Raw genomic sequence first — 21,412 nt, 5'->3', positions numbered from 1 at the left:
TGGCCAAGATGGAAGAGCAGTGCACAAATAATACTGCTAATATAGGCTGTGGCAGGCCAATCAGATGTGCATTAGGATCCTTAGATTGAAATGTCAAAAAGCTAAATGCCTCTTCTGCAGTTGAATAACAATCCCTCCCATCAAAATCAAACTCAGAAACATGGATCTACACTCTGGAGAGAGAAAAATAAAATCATACTGGAAGGAGCAATTGGGCATTTTCACACATGAAAACAGACAACTACAAGGAGGTGTGATGCAAACTTATTTGTATGCTTAGCATTCTGATCTGCATATGCAAACACTTAGGGCATAGTTCTGGTACCGCTGATTAGCAAAGACATTATGATTTTTCTCCCAAGTTGTAAGATGAATAAATAAAAGTGATTGGAAAAAAAGATACAACAAAGGATTACAATACTCATGTTATATAACTGTTATATAACATTTTATATTACAACACTCATGTTATATAACTGTGTGTATGTGTTACATTATTATGGGACTAGTTATACAGAAGGTCTGTAATAAAAATCACTTCTTGCAAGTCTTCCCACTGAACCTTCCTCTCCAAAGTGACACCATTTGCTCAATAGGAAGTGCTGCACAGTAAAGGACATCATATAATTCTGTAATGTATCCTTCATGGGGAATGGGGCCAGAATTTGGAGCAAGGATATTCATCAATGTGAGGACTGTTGCTCAGTTTGAGTTCAAAGGGGGACTACCTCCCTCAACTGCACTGCTCTTCAATTCACCTTATGCTGGAGTGGGAAATAATTAAGAAAATTCTGAGTCCTCTCACATAAAAGGTGACTTGAAGAACCATTTTTCTAAAGGGCATATATGCTCATCCAAGAAGCTTCTAAATCATCTGTTTGATCTAGTTTTACATTTCTTTTTCCATCGTCTCTTAGGCTAGGGCTGCAAGCACCTCAAAAAGTTCTCATACTGACAACCTTCAAAGTCCTCCAGAAACAGTGGAATAACCTCACACACAGGTATTGTCTGTGTACATCCCTTCAAGTGGTTACTGATTATGGAGCCCCCATGAATTTCCTAGGATTTTCTTCGGCAAGGAATACTCAGAGGTGACCTTTCATTGGTTTCTGCTGAAATACTATCTGCAACCTGGTATTCTTCAGTGGTCACCCATCCAGGTACTAAGTGGGGCTGATACTGCTTAGCTTCCAAGATCAGACAGGATCTGATGCTTTCAGGATATTTAGGCCTCCACAGGTGTAGTGAGTCCAGACAAATCTCTGACAAACAGGAAAGTATTCACTCTTCAGAAAGTATTCACTCAATCCCAGAAGACCCTGCACACTGTTTCTATCAAAGGTTTGGATCCAGGCTTAGACATGCTTAGAGTCTACCTACTGAAATAAATTAGACTTAATATTAGTCAGGATCTATCAATGAGACATAATGTTAGTCAGGACCACATTGACCCACTCATTTCACTGGGTGTGTTCTCTGAGTACTGCAAAGCCTGGATAAAAACAACTGTTCTGCTAGCACAGCCTCCTCAGTCCTTGCACTAATAGACACCATTCAACGACCAGCTGCGAGACATCGAAGTCAGGCTGTTTCATCCTGGGTAAAGTGAAGTTATCAGGGAAAAATTATTGTAAACACCAATAATGTGAAAAAGGCCTTATGTTATGTGGGGAAAAACACACACACACCTTCTAACTCTTCTAACTCTTTCTGGTCATGGCTGATTGGTCACTAAAAAGACCAGCAAGAGTTAGAAGACTTCACAGAAAGAAAGGAAGGGGAAGTTTGAAATATATAAAATAAAGCATGGGACACTAGTTTATATGAGCTTGCTGCTAAATCTCCCTTACATTACCTAGCAACATCCAGATATTTTGAACTACAAATCTCATCATCCCAACCAGCATGCTCATTGAAGATCATGAGAACTGTAGTCATCCAACTAGGAAAGGCTGTATAATCCTTCTTTCCGTGGTACATGCAGAGCAAGGAGACCCTGGCCTCATTCCCACTAGCTTTTAAACTGGATCGCGATTCAGTTTGTACCAGTTCAAACGACCATGGTTTCCACTTAAATCGATTCGCTGAAGCGATTTGGTGAGGGGGGCCGTGCACCAAACCCATTTAACCTGCCTCGTTTTGACGCTGATTTTTCCATGTCTTTTTCACCAAATCAATTCAATGCAAGTGTGAATCACAAGCAGATCAGAATCGACTGAAATTTGCCCTTTGGCTGGCTGGAACCGAATAATTTTGAATTGATTCAGTTGTGAATGGGAACCACAAGTGGATTATTTTGATGCCAGAAAATGTGATTGAGACAAATGTAGTGGGAACCATGCTCTGATGTTGAATCGATCCATCGATTCAGATCGCACGCTCATTTATCTGTAAGTGGTAATGAGGCCCCTGCCTGCTCTCTGTATGAGACACTTCCCCACAAGAAAAGGCTCCTTCTAGCTGGAAGCAATAGGGATGGCTTCTCCTTGGCAAGGTGAGTATGGCCCTTGGATGAACAGACACAGTGTATTTACCATGCTTCTCTACATCTTTCAAGGGATCAACTCCAGGTGAGAGGATAAAGAACATTGGGATCGCAGGGCCTGACTCCTCAAATGATGTTGCAAAATCCAGAGATCTTCCTAGCACATATTTGCTCCCAAGCTTTTCCTCAACAAAATCTCTGTTGGAAGAGAAGATACATTAATGTTCAGGAAACACAGTGCATCTAAATCAATTTTCTTTAATAAAAATTAGATACATTTGATCTAAGTTAAATCTGTAGCACCACATGTGATTAGTTATTTTCACCAGCAGGCTCAGGATCTGGCAGGCATGACCTTCTTCACCACACGAAGTCTGAGAATTATGTCAAAAGAGGTGGGGGGAGTGGCAGTGTGCCAACACAACAAGTTCAGCAGGCTAAGATTAAGGATCTTCTGGAAAATAGCTAGATGTCCTTGGTCTTCAGTGCTGTGTTGATCAATTTCATGGGCTATCCTTAATGGAAATTCTATCCTCAGAGAGTGCAAGGTATCAAAAAGATCTAATTTATTGACTTACAGAAAACTTTGAAAAATCTATATTTTGAATTATTCACTCAACTCAATTTACAGTTTTAATAAGAGGTCAGAATATTACCAATGCCAATCAAACCAAAATTGCTGCTGCTGCTTACGATGACAACCTACTCAAATAATTATAATGACTGAATTTCCAAATATATTCCACACAAGATACAGAACTGGTGTAAAGATAAAAGCATTGAGAAGCACCAGGGAATAATTAGGTAGCTGATAACAAAGAATGAATGTGAAGTCGAAGGCTTTCATGGCCAGCATCCATAGTTTTTTTGTGGGTTTTCTGGGCTATGGACGCCAGCCACAGATGCTGGCGAAACGTCAGGAAGAAACTCTTCTAGAACATGGCCACATAGCCCAGAAAACCCACAAAAAACTAAAGAATGTATGCCATAAAAACCCATACAGTATAAAATGTACTATTATTATTATTGGCAAGAAAGATGCAGTTATGAAAATTACTTACAGGCAGAAAAGAAGCAAAAGTAACAAACTTCGGAAAAAAATACTCATGTTTTCTCCCCAGATGTTGCCATACCTCCTACAGGTAAGCACACCCACCCAAGCTATCTTGACAAGGGCTCTTTGAAGGGCAAATACTGCTCATGCTTTTTCAATATTTCCTCCCAATTTCTCTTATATGTAAATGTTCTTATTCCAATCCATTAACTTTAAAAAATGCACTATAGTACCCAAGTTGCAATGCATCTCCTTTTGCAGATAGATGCATAAAGAATTTTTCTAGGCACACACAGGGACATTCAGGTTCCATGTCAGAATATGGTAAGACAACACTGGACACTCCCACGACCACAGGTGATTTGGGGAGGCAGTAGATACAAGTCAGTATGAACCATCTAGCCATAATCTGCTAAGAGGCCTAGGCCAAGGATGTTATCTATGCACACGGAAGTTTGGAAGCCTTTGGAGAGGCCTGGTAGTCCTCCAGCTATCGGTCTATGGACCTTTCAGAATTCAATTGTAAAATGCTTTATATTTTGGTACGTTTCCCCAAACAATCTGAGTTGGGTTCTCCTCAAACAGGCCAACAAGATGCAGCTGGAATCATGCCTTTTGCAGTATTCATTTCTAACATGATGAATGCCAACACAGTGAGCATTTATTTTTCTGCTGGCACCATGATGAGAAAGATATTGCTTGATCTGTCACATTTTCAAGAAAAAAACTAGCAGGCAATCTTAAATTTTTAGGTATCAGATACCCTCTAATAATAGAAAAGGCTACCCAGGATGAGTAGCAAAGAACGAGGTGTCCTCCAAGCCAGTATCACCAATCAAGGATTATGAGGTTTGTAGTCCAAAACATCTGGAGGGCACCAGGTTGCTTTCCCCTAGACTAGCTGGTCCAGCTTCCAAAATGTGTGATTCACTAAAATACCTGAATGCAGAAGGGTTTTTTCTGCAGAGACTGTGTAGTGTGTCAGGCCCAGGGAGATAATGAAATGTCATTCAATAGAAAGTTAAGATGCTAAACAACAGGAAAATCCTGATGGAGCAAAAGACCTTTTGCTTTTCTTGAACTACTTGTACTACACTTACATGCCTGCATGAAGTTTACATTTATCTCAGTCTACATCACTAAATAACTTATAACAACATCAATGACCAGAATCAACTAGACTACATTATTACTTTTTCCTCCCATAGGAACTAATAACTAATGCTACCAGACATCATTTTTAGTATAAGCTCTTTGAAACAACAAGTACAGTTCACTAAATGAAATAGACATAAATTATAGAGTTTGTTTCTACTAGAATGGTTTATTCTTAAAACCTGAGAGACTGGGACCAAGTGTCTTCTGCTAGGATGTATAAGGTTGCTACTTGTGGAGTCAGCATGCACTGCCATTTTTCTTTCTTTGTATGCAGTACTTTTTTAAAAATAATACTCTTTTTAAGTAAGAGTTTGTGGAGAAGCAATAATTTCTAATGAGAATACATAAAACAAATCCCTTTAGAGAATGACAAAACGAACTAATTTTGTTTTTGTTAACAGGCAAGGAAAGTAAAATAAATTATAATGACAAAACAGAATTTATTATGAACATTAAAAACTTGGCATTCCACCTCCTCTTCCTGGAAGGTGCTCCTATGAACTGCCACAAATGCAATTTTAGAAACTGATAAAATAGGCTTAATTAAAAACAGCAACAAAATTTAAACTCATAACATACAGAATCAAAGTAATTGTAGATGTAGTTTGATAAAATGGTTGGGGAACGTTTGCAAAATGTAGGTTTTGTGTGGGTTTTGTTTGCTTGCTTGCTTGCTTGTTTTTATGCAAGCGTAGTTGGCATTCTTTGAATGTTAACAATGCAACTGTTAAGAACCTTCAACAGTTTTTGAACTTTGTGTCTTACCTATTCCATTAGTTGAATCTTCTACAAAAGTGTGCAGGAAAGGAAGTCTGATCCTTGTTCACAGTTCCAAAAACTTGCTATCTGCAGTTCCGCATTGATTTTCCCAAGAGGCAGTCAGCATTCTGTGACCAACAACTTCTGGAGCTTCAAAAGCTCTTTGTGCTGTGATCTTATTTGTCTTTTTATACTGCCTTGTACACATAGCAGGATTGCTTGCACTATTTTATAAATTTAAAATCATCATCATCTAGAGTATTTTCTCAGTTCTCCCTGGGTTGGTTAATTTATTATTATATTTTGATAAAGGATTCTCCACCAAGTTTTTTCCCTAAGGTTTTTTTTGTTTAATTCTGTGAGTCTCAGAATTTCCCAAACCAACTAACACTTCACATAAGTTTTGTCATTTAGGGTCATAAGAATTAGTTTGCAGAACTGAGATTGCCTTTTGTATGTATCTTGATGGTCTTAACCTCTTCTAGGAGAACACTGCCCAGCTAAGAAGTTTGTAGAGTGATTCTTCATATAGATGCAAGATCCAATCCAATATGGACAAAAATCACACTAAACAGAAGTATAGTATATACTAGGTTTAGCATAGTATATTTTGTGGCAGTATAGGTTAGACAAAGGTAATTTCATTCAGGTAATTTTTTTAAAAGATTATATCAAAATATATACATTTCTTCCCATTCAGGGCAGGAATAATGTAAGATTTTTTTCAAAAAATGTGGAAGTAAGCAAAACAGAATGATGGAATTTATAGTGCAATGCATCTAGAAACTGTCAGTTGATACGCTGTCCTAAAGCATTGGAGTTAACATCCTACTGATTTGCCTCTCTTTTTTCTACCTTCACCAACATATATGCTCTTCACTCACACTTCAGACACTATGGACTGTTTATCTAGACTGGAAAATTGAATACGGGATGATGTTTTCATCCTATTTAGAGTTGATTCCATAACCAATTCACTGCAGTACTAGATGGCAGAATCAGAAATACCTTTGAGTGCCTCTGACCACATGCAGAGCTTTTTCTTCTGCACTAATGAATACATTCATCTTCTACTACTCCACTGACATGCAGTATAGTGTGCAAAGATCAGTGCTGGAGCATACAATCTGCATGCAAGGGCCAAGGCTCCCAAGTTCAATTCCTACCACACTGCAGTTTCTAAGAACTCCAGTGCTATCCACCAACCTTCTCCTTTTGAGACCCCTCTTAGCCTATAACTATAAGATATGACCTATAACTAAAAGATGGCACTCACTGCATTACAATGAGTGCCTTTAACCATCATATTAGTTCTTCACCCCTCCTTCAAGGAAAGAGTTAACAAATTAAGTTATCTTTAATATTAATATTAAAATTATTAAACTTAGTTATTTCCACACTTGGATGTGCATGTTTCCAATTCATATTTTAATGAAAAGTGAAAAGGCAATGCTTAAAAGAAAGGCAGTGAATATGTTCATGGTGGATTCAAGGAGACAGGACAGGATACTATAACAGTTGTGCATGATCAGCATCCTGTAGATAGCAATCCATGCTGAATGTGGCTGAGGTTAAGAGGTCATCAATGATTGAGTCTGGTCTGATTAAATGAAGAGCAGGGCAGTGGGAGGAAAACTGCATTGTGGAATTAAGAGTGATTCATTCTAAGCTAGGAAAATAGATATATAAGAACCAGACATTTAAGTGCCTCCTCTATGACTCATAGCCTTTCATGGACACACTGTTCAAAAGCTTTGTTTTTTGTGTCGGTTTGGTTTTTGCACTGCTGGACATGGCTCAGCCACCTTGCTTGTAAACGGGACTTACCGGACAGCATATGTCATGCGGTCAGGTCGTAAAGCTCTCATCATACATAGCTGCTGCAAAGCAGATTTATTCTTCCACTCCTGAGGAAACTTCTCCTTTTCAGGACATTCAGACTCCACAAACTTCTTCCAGCGCTTGGCAGAACCCTCAATGTCCCGATCCAAGTTGTGAAACTGTTCCATGGAGGAGAGTGCCTTGAAAAAGCAGTATGTGTTTAGTTTGTTATTAGGAGCCCCAAATATATTTCCCCCAAAGAGAGAAATAAAGCTTATAGAAAAAAAGTATGGTTGAAGCTGCAACCCCAAAACCAAGGAAATTCAGACCACAAATAATGCGCCCCGCCATTCTAGTTCAGCACATAGGCACATTAATGAATTCTTCTTGTATCTAAACTTCTAATTTAAGAAAATACTACAGCATAATCCTACTAGGCTACCTTATTCTCTCCATAGTGCATCATTAGGGCTGTGGAAGAGGAAAAAGGAAACCTCTATAGATTTGCAGCACAATCCCGTGTACAGGGGTATTGTAGGAAAGAGGTATGGTAGCACCTTTGAGATTAACTGAAAGAAAGAAGTTGGTAGCATCTTTCTTTCTCTCAGTTAGTCTCAAAGCTGCTGCAATATTCCTTTGCTACAATGACCTTGTGCATATTGATCAAGACCAACACAGCTATGTCTTTGAATTCTAGTCCAATTGACTGTAAGTCCATTTGTACTAGTCCAAACCAACTGATTCGTATTTGAGGCAGAAAGTCCCGCTGTGCTTAGTTGACAAAGCCAGATAAATAGGACTCCACGTGTAAACATGGTATAACTTAGTGTTGCCTGTTATCATAAGGAACTGTGTTTTTCTGGGTCTCAAGGCAGGGAGACAAATCACAAGCCATGGTGAATGAGGAGCAAGGTTGCCAATGACAATATACAAATATTCAGACATTAACTATATTTTCCAAATGATAAATACATATTCCAATAATTTATTATTTATTATAAATAAATATTTAATAATATTTAATAAATAATATTCCAATAATGAAGTAGAAATATGTTTCTGATATGAAGAGCAGCAAGAAGGTGGGCACACAACAGCAGGGCAAGTCCCTACACCAGGTGGAGGCAAAATTTGGCCGTGGAATGAGATGAGGCAACAATAATTGACAAAACCCAAGGAGCTATATTGTAAGTAATCACACCTGGAAGCACTGTATCTACGTATTTTTAAAAGGGTGCAGCCCCAACAGCCCTACACACACTGTTTCACATGAAAATAACTTTATTTTTCAGAACCAAGAGGGATTTCCAGCCTTGTCTGGGAATCCTGGTTTGTTTTGCTTGGGGCAAGTTTATTTCAGCAGTCTGTTCAGCACCTGGAGTCCCAGAGGCAGAAGATTAGCCCCAAACTTACCAAAGTTGTCCATCCATGCTCTGTACAATGAAACAATATGTCCCTTTCTCACCTTTCAAGCTGAAGATGCAAGGTATGCAGAGCAATTAGGGACGCAGTACAGGAGAGAGTAAGTCCAACACAATGCAAATACAGTTCTGTGGCCTCTCCCACCTTCCACTACATCTTGAAGAGCTGATACTTATTAACAAGACCATTTATAGTCTCAACATGTGTTTCAGGGTCAGCTGGGATCAAGCTTGTTTTTATATGATATAGTGTCACTATTATATTAGTGTGTGTTTTCTTTGCTTTGTTTAAAGAGCTAGCTATGCAATCACCAGATACCTGTTCTCATAACTGGAACATATGTCAAGTCTTCTAACTACTTTATGAGGAACTATCCACATTTTGCAGTCAATCAGCAATGGGAGCCCATATCCATGGTACTGACTTATTTATGTTAACTTTGGATCAATATGTTCAATATGCATGTACATAGAGAAAGAACTATTCTGATATGTTCAGGTTATCGAGTAATTTTGGCTCAGTTGCATATATATTGTAATCTGTTTCCATATCTATAATTTAATAATGTACAATGGAAGAAACCGAATAGAAAATCCAGTGTCCTGCAGTTTTTCTATGATACTCTTCAAAGCAGGCTGAGATGTCAGAAAGGACAGATATGTTTTGGTATGGAATACCAAGAACTGCTTAAAAAGTTATTCTAAGTACATGTATATAAACTATAATTCCAAAGTAAAAAACAGTTGTTATTAAAGTTCAAGGTTTCTTCTTTTCTCTTTTTTTAACATCTCTCTCCCATTTCTCAAAACTGCAAAGTGTCTTAATACTTAATACTTAAAAATCCATCTGCATATCACAAAACATAAACCAGGATCCTGATTGTACCGTTGGTGGTAGAATTATACTAGCAATGATGGGGAAAGGCAAAAGGACACAACAGAAAGGAAAGGAAGAAAGAGGCCATAGCAGGAGGAGCAGGGCAGATTCATATGGGGGAATACTATCCTTCACATAGAATCATAGATTCAAACTCAGCAAAATCTTCACTTACCTCGAAGACAATTTCATTGTCCAAAAGGTGGAAGAGGCAACAAGGGGGTCAGCTATTTTAGATCTGATTCTAATCAACAAGAATGACATGGTTAATGGGTGCAAGTGGTGGGATCATTAGGTGGAAGTGACTGTGTCCTCCTGGAGTTTGTTATACAGTGGAAAGGAGAAGCCAGGCATCTAGACTTTAGGAGAGCTGATTTCAGTAAACTTAGAGAAATACTGGGGATGATCTCATGGTCAGCAATACTAAAAGAGAAAGGAGTTCAGGACGGATGGGAGTTTCTCAAAAGAGAGATACAGAAGGCACAATTTCAAACAGTTCCAATGAGGAAAAAAATGGGAGATGTCTCAAGAAACCAGGATGGATGACTAAGGAACTTTCAACTGAGCTAAGTTTTAAACGGAACATGTATAAGAAATGGAAAAACGGGGAAATCACCAAAGAGGAATTCAAACAAATAGCGAGCACTTGTAGGGGTAAAGTCAGAAAAGCTAAAGCGCAGAAGGAACTCAGGCTTGCTAGAGAGGCAAAGAACAACAAAAAGGGCTTTTTGGGGTATGTCTGCAGTAAAAGGAAGAAGGAGGAAACGGTAGGGACACTGCATGGAGAAGATGGCAAAATGCTAACAGGGGACAGAGAAAAGGCAGAATTACTCAACACCTTCTTTGCCTCAATCTTCTCAGAAAAGGGAAAGGGTGCTTAACATGAGAATAATGGAGCAGAGGACAGAATAGGGGAATTTCAGCATAGAATAAGTAAAGAGATAGTACAGGAATATCTGGTTAATCTAAACCAGGGGTAGGCAACCTTTTTCAGCCGGGGGCCGGGTTGCTGTCCCTCAGACAACTGGGGGGCTGAAGCTGGGGGGTGGAGCTTCCACCCTCCGGGGGTGGGGCCACATGCCGGGGGTGGAGCTTTCACTGAAGCCCCGCAGGAAGGAGGAGGAGTGTGCCCGCCCTCTCCTCCTCGGTCCCTTCCCTCGGCTGAACGGGCTCCAAGGGGCCCTTTCGGCCGAAGGGGAGGGAGGACAAAGGGAAGGGCTTGGGCACCCATCCTAGGCCCTTCCCTTCAGCTGAAAGGGCTCCAAGGGCCATGGAGGAGCCCAGGAGGCGGCAGGCCGCTTCCGTGGGCCCCTTCTCAGCCCGTGTGACCCCAGGCCTCCCTCCGGAGAGAGAGGCCTGGGGCTGCAAGGGCCGTGGGGGAGCCCGCGGAGGCGGCAGGCCGCTTCTGCAGGGCCCTTCTCTGCCTGTGCGGCCCCAGGCCTCCCTCCAGAGAAAGAGGCCTGGGGGTGCAGGGGCCATGGGGGAGCCCGCAGAGGCGGCAGGCCACTTCTGCGGGCTCCATTTTGGCCCGTGCCGCCCCAGGCCTCCCTGCGGAAAAAGAAGAGGAGGAAAAGGGGGAAAAGAGGAGGAAGAGAGGAAGAGGAAAAGAAAAGAAGGAAGAAAAGAAGAGGAGGAGGAAGAGAAGAAGAGGAGGAAGAAGACAAGAGGGGAAGAGGAAGAGGAGGAGAAAGAGGGGAAGAAGAAGAGGAGGAGAAAGAGAAGAAGAAGAGGAGGAGGAAGATGGGAAGAAGAAGAGAAGAGGAGGACGAGGGGAAGAAGGAAGAAGAAGAAGAAGAAGAAAAAGTAGAAGAAGAAGAGGCAGAGAGGAAGGAGGAGGAAGACAAGAGGGGAAGAAGAGAAGAGAGGAAGGAGAAGAAGGGGAAGAGGGAAAGGAGGAGGAAGAAGAAGAAGAGGAGAAAGAAAAGCAGGAAGACAAGAGGAGAAAGAGAGGAAGAAGAGGAGGAGGAAGAGGGAAAGGAGGAGCCCTCGGAGCCCAAGAAGGAAGGGAAGCCTCCCCATGGGAAGGCCCCCTTCCCCCCTTGGGCTCCAGCCAGGGGGCCGGGCCGCCCTCGGAGCCCAAGAGGGGAGGGAAGCCACCCCATGGGAAGGCCCCTTCCCCCCCCCTGGGCTCCAGCCAGGGGCCTGGGCAGCCCTCGGAGCCCAAGAGGGGAGGGAAGTCGTCCCATGGGAAGGCTCCTTCCCCCTTGGGCTCCAGCCAGGGGGCCGGGGCAACTCGGAGCCCAAGGCTTCCTTTCCCCTTGGGCTCCAGCGGTGGCCGGGACCGGGCTGGTCCTCCACCCCCCACTGCCCTCTAAAGGGGCAGGGCTAGGAAGCCAAGAGGCCTCCAGGCTGCCCCTGGCCTTTAAGAGCAGCGGGGGCAAGGAGGACGAAGCTTGCCATCGTCCTCCTCGCCGCCGCCGCCATAGAAAAAGGGCCGGGGGAAGCCTGGGGGCTCTGGGCCTCCAAGCTGCCCTTGCCTTTAAGGGCGGGGCAGAGGAGGAGGATGAAGCCAGGCCTCGTCCTCCTCCTCGCCGCCGCCCTTAAAGGCCAAGGGCAGCTGGAGGCCCATAGGAGGAGGAGGAGGGGAGGCCTTGGTGGCAGCAGCGGCACGACAGTGGCAGGACCGGGCTGGGGCCGGTCCTGCCGCCTCCGCGGGCCGCATCGGCCTGCGGGCCGGGGGTTGCCGACCCCTGATCTAAACGATATAAATCTCCAGGACCAGATATCCAAGGGTATTAAAAGAACTGGCAAATGTAATATCGGAGCCATTGGCAATAATTTTTAGGAACTCCTGGAGAACAAAAGAAGTCCCAAACGATTGGCGGAGGGCAAACATTGTCCCCATCTTCAAAAAAGGGAAAAAACAGGATCCCAACAATTATTGTCCAGTTAGTCTGACATCAAACCAGGACGATTCTAGAGCAGTCATTAAGCAGAATTTGTGAACATCAGATGGCAATTCCATAATCACAAAAACTCAACATGGGTTTCAGAGAAGAAGTCATGCCAGACAAATCTAATCTCTCTCTCTCTCTCTTCTCTCTCTCTCTTTTTTTTTTTTTTTTTTTTTTTTTTTTTTTTTTTTTTTGATAAATTACCAGCTTGGTAGATGAAGGGAATGCTATGGATATAGTATATCTTGATTTCAGTAAGGCTTTTGACAAGGTTCCCTATGACATTTTGCAAACAAACTAGTGGAATGTGGGCTAGACAAGGTAACTATTACAATTTATATTGGTTGACCGGCCGAACCCAAAGGGTGGTCAATAATGGCTCCTTAGCGGCAGCTAAAAAGGCCAATGCAATTTTAGGCTGCATCAATAGAAGTATAGTGTCTAGATCAAGGGAGAAAGTAATAGTGCCACTCTATTCTACTTGGTGAGGCCCCACCTGGAATCTTGTGTCCAGTTTTGGGCACCACAATTTAAAAAGGATGTGAGAAACTGGAGCGTGTACAAATGAGAACAGACTTAGGGAACTGGGGATGTTTAGCCTGGAGAAGGAAGGTTGAGAGGTGATATGATAGCCTTGTTTAATATTTGAGGGATGTCATGTTGAGGAGGGAGCAAGTTTGTTTTCTGCTGCTCCAGAGTAGACCCGGAACATTGGATGCAAGTTCCAAAAAAAGAGATTTCACCTTGACATTAGGAGGAACTTCCTGACAGTAACGGCTGTTCGACAGTGGAACACACTCCTTCGGAGTGTAGTGGAATCTCCTTCCCTGGAGTCTTTAAACAGAGGCTGGATGGCCACCTGTCAGTTATGCTTTGATTGAGAGTTTCTGCATGTGCAGGGGTGTTGGACTGGATGGACCTTGTGGTCTCTTCCAACTCTACGATTCTATGATTCTAGGAGACAAGACATGACTGCCTCCCTCCTCCATGATACCGATACCAAAATTTATTGATATCATCACCCCATACCCCCTCCTCTAGAGGAAGATCCTTCTTCTGCGCTAATCTGTCTGAAATTTTTGGACCTCTCTTCTTGATGAGTTAAATTAGTGCAAACTCTTTTTATTGATGTGCCTGTTTGCAGCCACTGAAGTAAGCTGAGGACCAAGGAGAAGAAAAGTGGATGATGAGCGAAAAACTGGGATATTTTAAAAGCAGCTGAAGAAGTGAGTGACAGAGGATTATTGGGACTATGTCTATCAATCGGTGAAAGGTTTGTCCTGCTCTTCTCTTATCATCTAAACAATGACAACACAGCCTGAAGCTACCGTGTGCAACACAGCATGTGGCAGTATCTGAACCACATTATCTTCCTCCTTCCCCAATTAGTGATTCAATACATATAGCTACCACGAGTCCCTCATTAACTAGAAAATTAGAGTTACACTGCAAAGGGGGTAGAGCTTTCTTTGTTAGTTACAGCCTAAAGTAATGCAATTATAGCTTCACTATTGGGAAAGAAATTAATTGCAAGTAACAAGTTCAAACATGGTTAACTGTAAGTAACCAAACTCTGACAATTACTTTAAGAAATTGGTGCAACGTATGGACAACTGTCTTTTGGGAAGCAAGCTGCTCATTCTTTGATGTTTAATCTTTTTTTATGAGTTGTCACTGGTTGATATTGGTTTTAACAGTTTATTTTTACTGTTGTATTTTGATTTGGTATGTTGATGTATTGTATTGTTTTGATTTGTTTGTGAACCGCCCTGTCAGTACAGGAAGGGCGGTATACCAATAAAATTTTTTTATTTATTTTTATTCAAAAGAACAGTACAGACAATGAATTATTTGTTCTCATCCATATTGCATTTTTGTTTTACGTATATTGTCACATTCTGGAGTTGGCTTTTTTTTTGCTATATTAACTGATATTTCAACTCATGAGTACAAATCCAATGAAGGCAAAATAAACTATGATGGGTATGTAAAACTTCAATCAGCATGTCATGGAAGATCAATATTTTAATCACCCCTATTACTAATGTAGCATTTGACAAGCTCACCAAATCTGCCCCCACCAATCATTCCCAGTTTATCTTCCAACTGTGTTATTTCTTTTTTACTCTCACATTAGACTGTTGAGCATTATAATTTATATGATACTTTGAAGGCATGCCAACCTCCCTCCCCCGACCTGTTCTAGATTATCGCACTGTCAGCCAGAGCTGGCCAAATCTTAGAAGGAATGAGTCCAACTCTTGCAAACAGTGAATCGCAAAAAAAATCTTTTAGTGAATTCAAAAGAGCTACTTAAATGGATGCTGACTTGAGTTAAAGGTTTAAGAATCATATTGGTCAGCCTGAGAGTGACAAAAGAAAAGCAAACATAAAGTAATACAGTATAAGCTGAAATTGTTGATCCCATTACTATGTAATAAAAAATTGGTTGTAGTTAAGACATAAACATCAACATTTGACCTCATCTGGTATGAGGATCAAGCTACACACACTTTACCTACTATCCACCATTGCAAAATCAAGCCTTTTATTTCACATAATTTCATTTGTGTAACCATAGCACAATGTGTTACCAACTTACCATAAATAGAGAGCATAATGGTACATTTGTATAGCAATTATTTAAAAATACCAAGGAAGTAAGAAAAAAAGTAGTCCTCAGAAGAAACTTTCTACAAGCACTGGATTAAAGTATCCTAGAAGCATGTCCTGGTAGCCCATTTCTCTAAACCACACTTTTCGCTACACTCTTAGCCTGATTTACCATAACCAAAAGGTAAGATTATTACAGGAATCTCATTTGCCATAGCATAGGGTCAATGACCCTGTTGAGCATGGATGAACTGCTCCTCAGCTATCACACAGAATGTTATAGTTTATTTTATTACCTTTGCACATCACTTTGAAATAATAACGGCCCTCATAGAAGTTCACAACAACAAAGCAAAAATGTACAGGTACTTCATATTGTAGTCATAATGATAGGTCTGGAGGTGGAACCAGTGGTCTCAGAGGATATCATGTGGTTCCTGGTTCTGCCCTCCTGAAAGTGTGGGACCAAACAGATGTTCTTTAAATTAAGATATTGCCAATTTTCTAGACAAGGTTGCAGACATTTTAAATACCCCTGTTCTCACCCACTGCAGCATTAGTGGACATGACAAGAAGTAATTCTAAACCAGGGAGGGGAAATTTAGAAGAGAAACTTTGCACTTCAAGCTTCCCACATAATTTCTTTTAAAAAAAAAACCCTTCTATTCTTAGAGTTTTTTCAAATCATGTCTCATCTTTCACTGATGCTGGCTGATTGCTTATTCTAGTAACACTTTTCTTTACTTTCTCTGTCTCCACCCAGGTTGGGCAAGGCATAGACACATTCCTGTTTACATTTTATCCAAACAAATAATAATCTTAATGAAGAAAAATAACAGGAAACATTGGTATTTTCTATTTAATTTCTAGAATGTCCAGCACTCTTCTCCCCAGCTATTCTGCCAAAGGCTTCATATCCTCCTTGCTTCAGTACTGCAGTGGGCTTTCCATCAGTATGACCTCGGCAAAGTCTTTGGCCAGAGTTTCTCTAAGGATGTTGATATACTTGCAAAAAGTCATGCCGTTTACAAGTTAGAGGCCAAGTTCTTTTTTTTTTTTTAATATTTTTTAAAAGAATGGAAACTGTTGGTTCTGAGTGACATTAAAAAAATACAGATTGGCCTGCACCATAGCATTTCAGTAGTTGTATGGAAGAAAACAAGCTGCAGGCAATCTTATATCAGACTTAGAAATGCCTGGAGGTTGCACTAGACCACCAATCATTAACCTTAATGTTCCTCCCAACGAGATTTTTTAATGATTATTTTGAGTATTGTGTTGCTAGGCTACCTCAGGCACATCTGGGCACCCATTTAAAAAAAGAATCCCTATACTCAGGACATAATAAATGTTCCAAGAATGAAGCAGGGAGGAATAGATAAAAGTGTTCAGGGAGCAGTAATCAGTGCACTATATCAAAGATGTTCTAAAAAGGAATCTAGTTCTCTAGAAGGGGAGGGATTCTACTATGATTGTACTATCCTATCACATTAATATTTTAAATATGTGTCTTCAAGGAAGTTGTAGGTGTGTCTTATCAGACCATCTTGATCAAAAGATTGTGACAGCATTAGCAGAACTCAATGTGCACTGCATATAGGCTGTAGACTATGTCAAAATCAATCTTCAGCAAGAATTAAAACTTTACAGGACTCTGAAGTACACAAGGAGAAGGAAGAGGAAGAAGAGAGAGACAGAGAAAGAACAGTCTTCTGTGCCTGTGTCAAAGAAATACTAGTTTTCTTCAGTATAAAATACATGAATTGCTCCTTTATCTCTTAGCCACACATACAATCTTATCATCTGCATTCTGCAAAATTATAAATATAGCATTAATATGCAGCTTTGTCTCTGCAGCCGTTCTCCCTCTTGAAAACTGAATCCACTACTTAGAGCTCATTATTCAACACCACATTTATTAAACAATGCCTTTTCAGTTGCTTTTTCATATCAACATAATGAAAATTCTTCCTCTTCAAAAAGAGCAGATGAGAATGATTGGGATGGGAGGTGGGTGTATAGAGTGGAGGGGAATAATCCAAACCAGCCCGGTGTGTTCTTAAGTTATAACAGCTTCTCTTGGCCTAGTGAGACATTTATAGTAAGAATTGAAAACATTGTGGAAAATGGAGGAAAGAACAGTAGCTGAGTGGTAGAGCATACGTTACACGTGAAAGTTTCCAGATTCAGTCCCTGACATCTGCAGGAAAAGATTCCTATCTGAAGCCATGGAAATCTGCTGCTATCCACATGGATGACACTGGGCCAGATGGAACAATAGTCTGCTTTGGGATAAGCTAGTCTTCTATGTAAGAAAATAAGTGAGAGGTGAGAACTGAATCTCTGCTTCAAGAAATTAAGACATCTGAGTAAACTCACCCAGGGGAATTACAGGAATATGTATATGGGTAGGGTCAAGCAGCAAGAATAAAGAAAGATAGATTTGCCAGGCATTATCAGGTCAACCTATGGAGCAATGGGGCACAGAGAAAACAAGATACATGGGGTGTACATCTAGCAGTCTACCTTGGCTGATGCCAGATTACCATATTCTGTTTGGGGAGACAGGGCTCTTGAGAAGATGAAGGCTGTGTAGTTTCAGAGATATTTGGAGGAGCTGTCTACCTTGTTCCATTTCACTCTGTGTTCAAGCTTGACTAGGAAAGGAACAACCTTGGAAACACTAATGGATGAACTCTTGCAAGTGAGAAAAGGGGGGTATTACTCTCCTGAACTTGCTTGATCTCTTACTAGACTCTGCACTATTCTTTTGGACATTTTCTTTTAATTGGGAGTTAGGGCCCTGTTTTGCATTGGTTCTCTTTTTACTTGCAGAAAGTGTTACACAGAACAATACCAGATGACAGTGCCTCGGCATTCTGGCAGCTATACTATGAGGTGTTACCAGGTACCATCCTGCCCCCAGTGGTACTTAAAATCAATATGAAGTCACTGAGAGCAATTAGAGTTCAGGTGAAGTGTCATGGGTAGGTTAGTGACACACAATCCTATGGGTCAGACTGTGCTCAACAATTTGAGTCTGTATCCTGAAAAGATTAGAAATGTATGTGGGGGTATTTCCCAGAGAGATGGAGACTCTATAGGGGTGATGGTTGTGGACTAGGGCGTGTACCTGTTCTAGATGAGGCCTGCATTCCTTCAGAAGGTAGGAGCACTGCTTTATCGAGCTAAAAAAAATGGGGAGCATTCCTGGACTTCTCACTATTAGGACCCTAAGTAACTTTGTACTTATTACCACCTTTGGTGGGTACACCAACTACCCCTCTGCTCTAGAAGTAAAACTGTGACAGCAGCCGAGGAATATGTTAATCCATTACAGCTTGAATGAAGGGAAAGAAAAAGGTTGTCCATGGCACAGTGGTAGCATGTACCTCACCTCTCCATGGAGGAAAAGTAATGAAGACAGAAAAGCACAGTACATGACCATAAGGCAAAAGTCTTTGCAGTTCCAGAAATAATTAATTGCTGGAAAGGTTGACATTTTTATCTGTTAGGTGTGTTGTTTGTTACATGTTGACTTATCTGTGTTTAAAATCATGTTTGTGCTGTTGTATGGTTTTATGCTGATTTTATAGTTTCTTATTTTTTATTTATTTTATTGTATTTGATATTTTACTTATTTGTCAGCTATCAAAGACAGCTGATAAATACCCAAACATATCAATAAACACAGTTTAACTTGTTAAAATATCCAACTGCTCCAAACCTCACTGTAGCCGGACGCTGGGGCTGAGCAGATGGGTTAAAATAGCACAGGTAGAGCCAGTACTATTCTGGCCTGAGTGTTTGCCCAGGTTGGTCCCCAGGCCAGCATAGGGATGTGCATGTGTTTATATGTCTGTCCTTGCGCTGTCCCAGATCAGCCACAGGCATGTGTTTCTTTCCTTGCCATTCCGTCACACCTACTGAGAAGCCCACCGTCACTGCATCTGATCTGGAAAGGAGGCACCTGGCTGCACCCACATGGTCAGGCACCCCATTTCCACATCATATGCAGTGACTTGAGGGGGGGTGTCAGTATGAGAGATGGTGCAACAAGGTAAGGAGCGGGAGGGGAATGCTTAAACAGCAAGGGTTTGCTGTGGAGTTTCAGGAATCTCTGTGACAAACAAGGTCTCAAAGTGAGCCAGGCTAAACACTATTTATTCTAGTCTCAGGCCAGATCCACCAGATCCCTGTCAGATCTAGACTCAAGCTTGATCCAGGCCTTGGAATTTTGACCTGCGTTGACTAAACAGCACAGGGGCAAACACAGGTCTTTTGGCCCATGCAAATAACTCCTAAGATTGGTCAGAAATATCTTCAATCACTAAGCACAAAGTACCAAATCCTAAGATGAATTAATCATACACAACCACAGCATACTTCCTTCTCCTGGCCTGTGACATACAACTTCACATGGATGTAATTTAATGATGATTTTCCTGTGAGGTGGAAGTGTCGGAGGGGCATGTAGAAAAGCAGGTCAGACTTAGTATCAGCATTTTAATACACAAAATAATGTTTCTCGGTATTAATATAATAAGCAAGATTCAAGTTTTTACATTATAACATTATAACAAAAAAAACACAACCCTGTTTTAAAAAAACACCACTTTTTGTTTTCCTATGACTACACATACAGTCTGATAAACGTCCTTCCTGGGCACCAGCTCCCTCCATGCATCTAAGGAAATAGACCAAGTCTACAAAAGCTTATGCTACAACTTCTTTTGTTCAGTTAAGTCTCAGAGGTGCTACAAGGTCCTTTTGCACTGGAGATGTAAATGGAATATGAAGAAGCAATGCTAGCAGGGAGTGTTCACAACTTCCCAGCAGTATATCTAATAAGGTAAAGAAAAGTGATAGTATTGGGGGTTGAAGGCTCTACAAACCATCAAAAAGCTAATTAGCTTTTGGCTCTTTCATTTCAATCACAAATAAGAAAACTACTTGAAGCATCATCTTTGTGCTCCTTTCATTAGTAGTTGATGAAAGAATGAAGTACGCACTGTGAAGATGCACTGCGCAGGCGTAGAATACTCAATTGTCTGATTCGCAGAGACCACAAAGAAAAGATTCTTACTTAAAATCTGCTATTTAGAGGTCTTGGGCATATATTGCAAACATTACTAATGCTGGTTTGTTTTTAAATGAAAACTAAACTACAGACCTAACTCGCATTGCAAGTTAAGTATAAAATATGGTATTACAAGATACAAGGGCAAGAGAAGGACTGGGTTGACCTGACTTGAAAATGTATTTAATTCTTTGCAGTCTAATTTGGTTGAAAGAATAGATGTTGAGAAATAAAAGTTGAGTTGGAAGGGCACATCCTGAGGTTTAGACGGCATGCATATTTATGGTACAAGAAGGTTAAAGTAGAGTTTAAAAATCATTTTTATGAGACATGCATTGTATAAAAAATGTCTTTATAGGTCTCAGCATAAAAAACTTTTTTATAGAAGAGAAATCATAGGTAAAGATGTATCAAAATTTATCAAGATTTTGGGTAGCATTGTCAAGGGAGATGTAGAATTAAATCAAGCGAATAGTTAAAATTGAAAGTTAAAATTGTTTTTTTTTTCTTGATTTGGGCGGGGTGTTTATTACTGCCCATTACTCGAGATATTATCTCATGATGGTGCTTTTGCACGATAGTCACACAATTCCTTTAACAGGATTGCAATGGTATCAATAACATTATTAAAACACTTCTTTCTGCATTACCAGTTAATCACACAATAGGCATTGTTTTTTGTCAATAGTGTACATCATCTGTTTTCTGCACACCTTGTGCTACCCCCTTCTTTTTCCTCTTTCACACATGTGCCCTTTTAAAAGAAAAAAATTACATGAAATCTCACAGGAACGAGATTAGACCCACAATCATGAGATTGTTTTGTCTTCTCTCATTTTCAATGATTTTGTGATTTTGGAGTTGTCTGTGGCTGTTTTAGGTTTTACGATTGGTGATTCTGTTGACAGTAGCACACTTTCATCTCTTGGATCAATGGATCCAGTTAAACTGAAGTCTGTTTCAGGAAACCTTATGTTGGCTTACATGTGTGTCACTTTAAATGTACATTAGGTACTCCAAGAACCTGAAAAACACTTACAGCAATTTATGATGTCCTCATAATAGTGCACTGCTAAAATTAAATAAAATATGTACATCATACAAATAGTACAATCTCACCAATTTTGGGGAACACGTCCTTTATACCAGCAATGGAAGTTTCATGACATAACAGAAGCGGGGAGAATAGTTAATGATGTTTATCACACTATGCTCTTAAAGAGGTACTATTCCAGTGTGACTCCTCTAGC

General features: G+C 40.7%; 1 protein-coding gene across 1 annotated transcript in view; it reads right to left on the bottom strand.

The window, feature by feature from the left end:
* LOC121920402 (dynein axonemal heavy chain 9-like) overlaps positions 1-21,412 on the bottom strand; it is a 195,274-nt gene that overhangs the window by 63,815 nt on the left and 110,047 nt on the right. Inside the window, exons 20-21 of the mRNA XM_042447539.1 lie at positions 7,284-7,477; positions 2,535-2,683 (exon numbers count right to left, since the gene is read on the bottom strand). Coding sequence (XP_042303473.1) covers positions 2,535-2,683; positions 7,284-7,477 — 343 coding nt within the window. The remainder of the gene's footprint in view (positions 1-2,534; positions 2,684-7,283; positions 7,478-21,412) is intronic.

This window comes from Sceloporus undulatus, chromosome 2, assembly GCF_019175285.1.
Source record: "Sceloporus undulatus isolate JIND9_A2432 ecotype Alabama chromosome 2, SceUnd_v1.1, whole genome shotgun sequence".
Classification (NCBI taxonomy): Eukaryota; Metazoa; Chordata; class Lepidosauria; order Squamata; family Phrynosomatidae; genus Sceloporus; species Sceloporus undulatus.
Note: the sequence above shows the minus strand (reverse complement) of the source record. Positions and strands in the feature narration are given on the sequence as shown.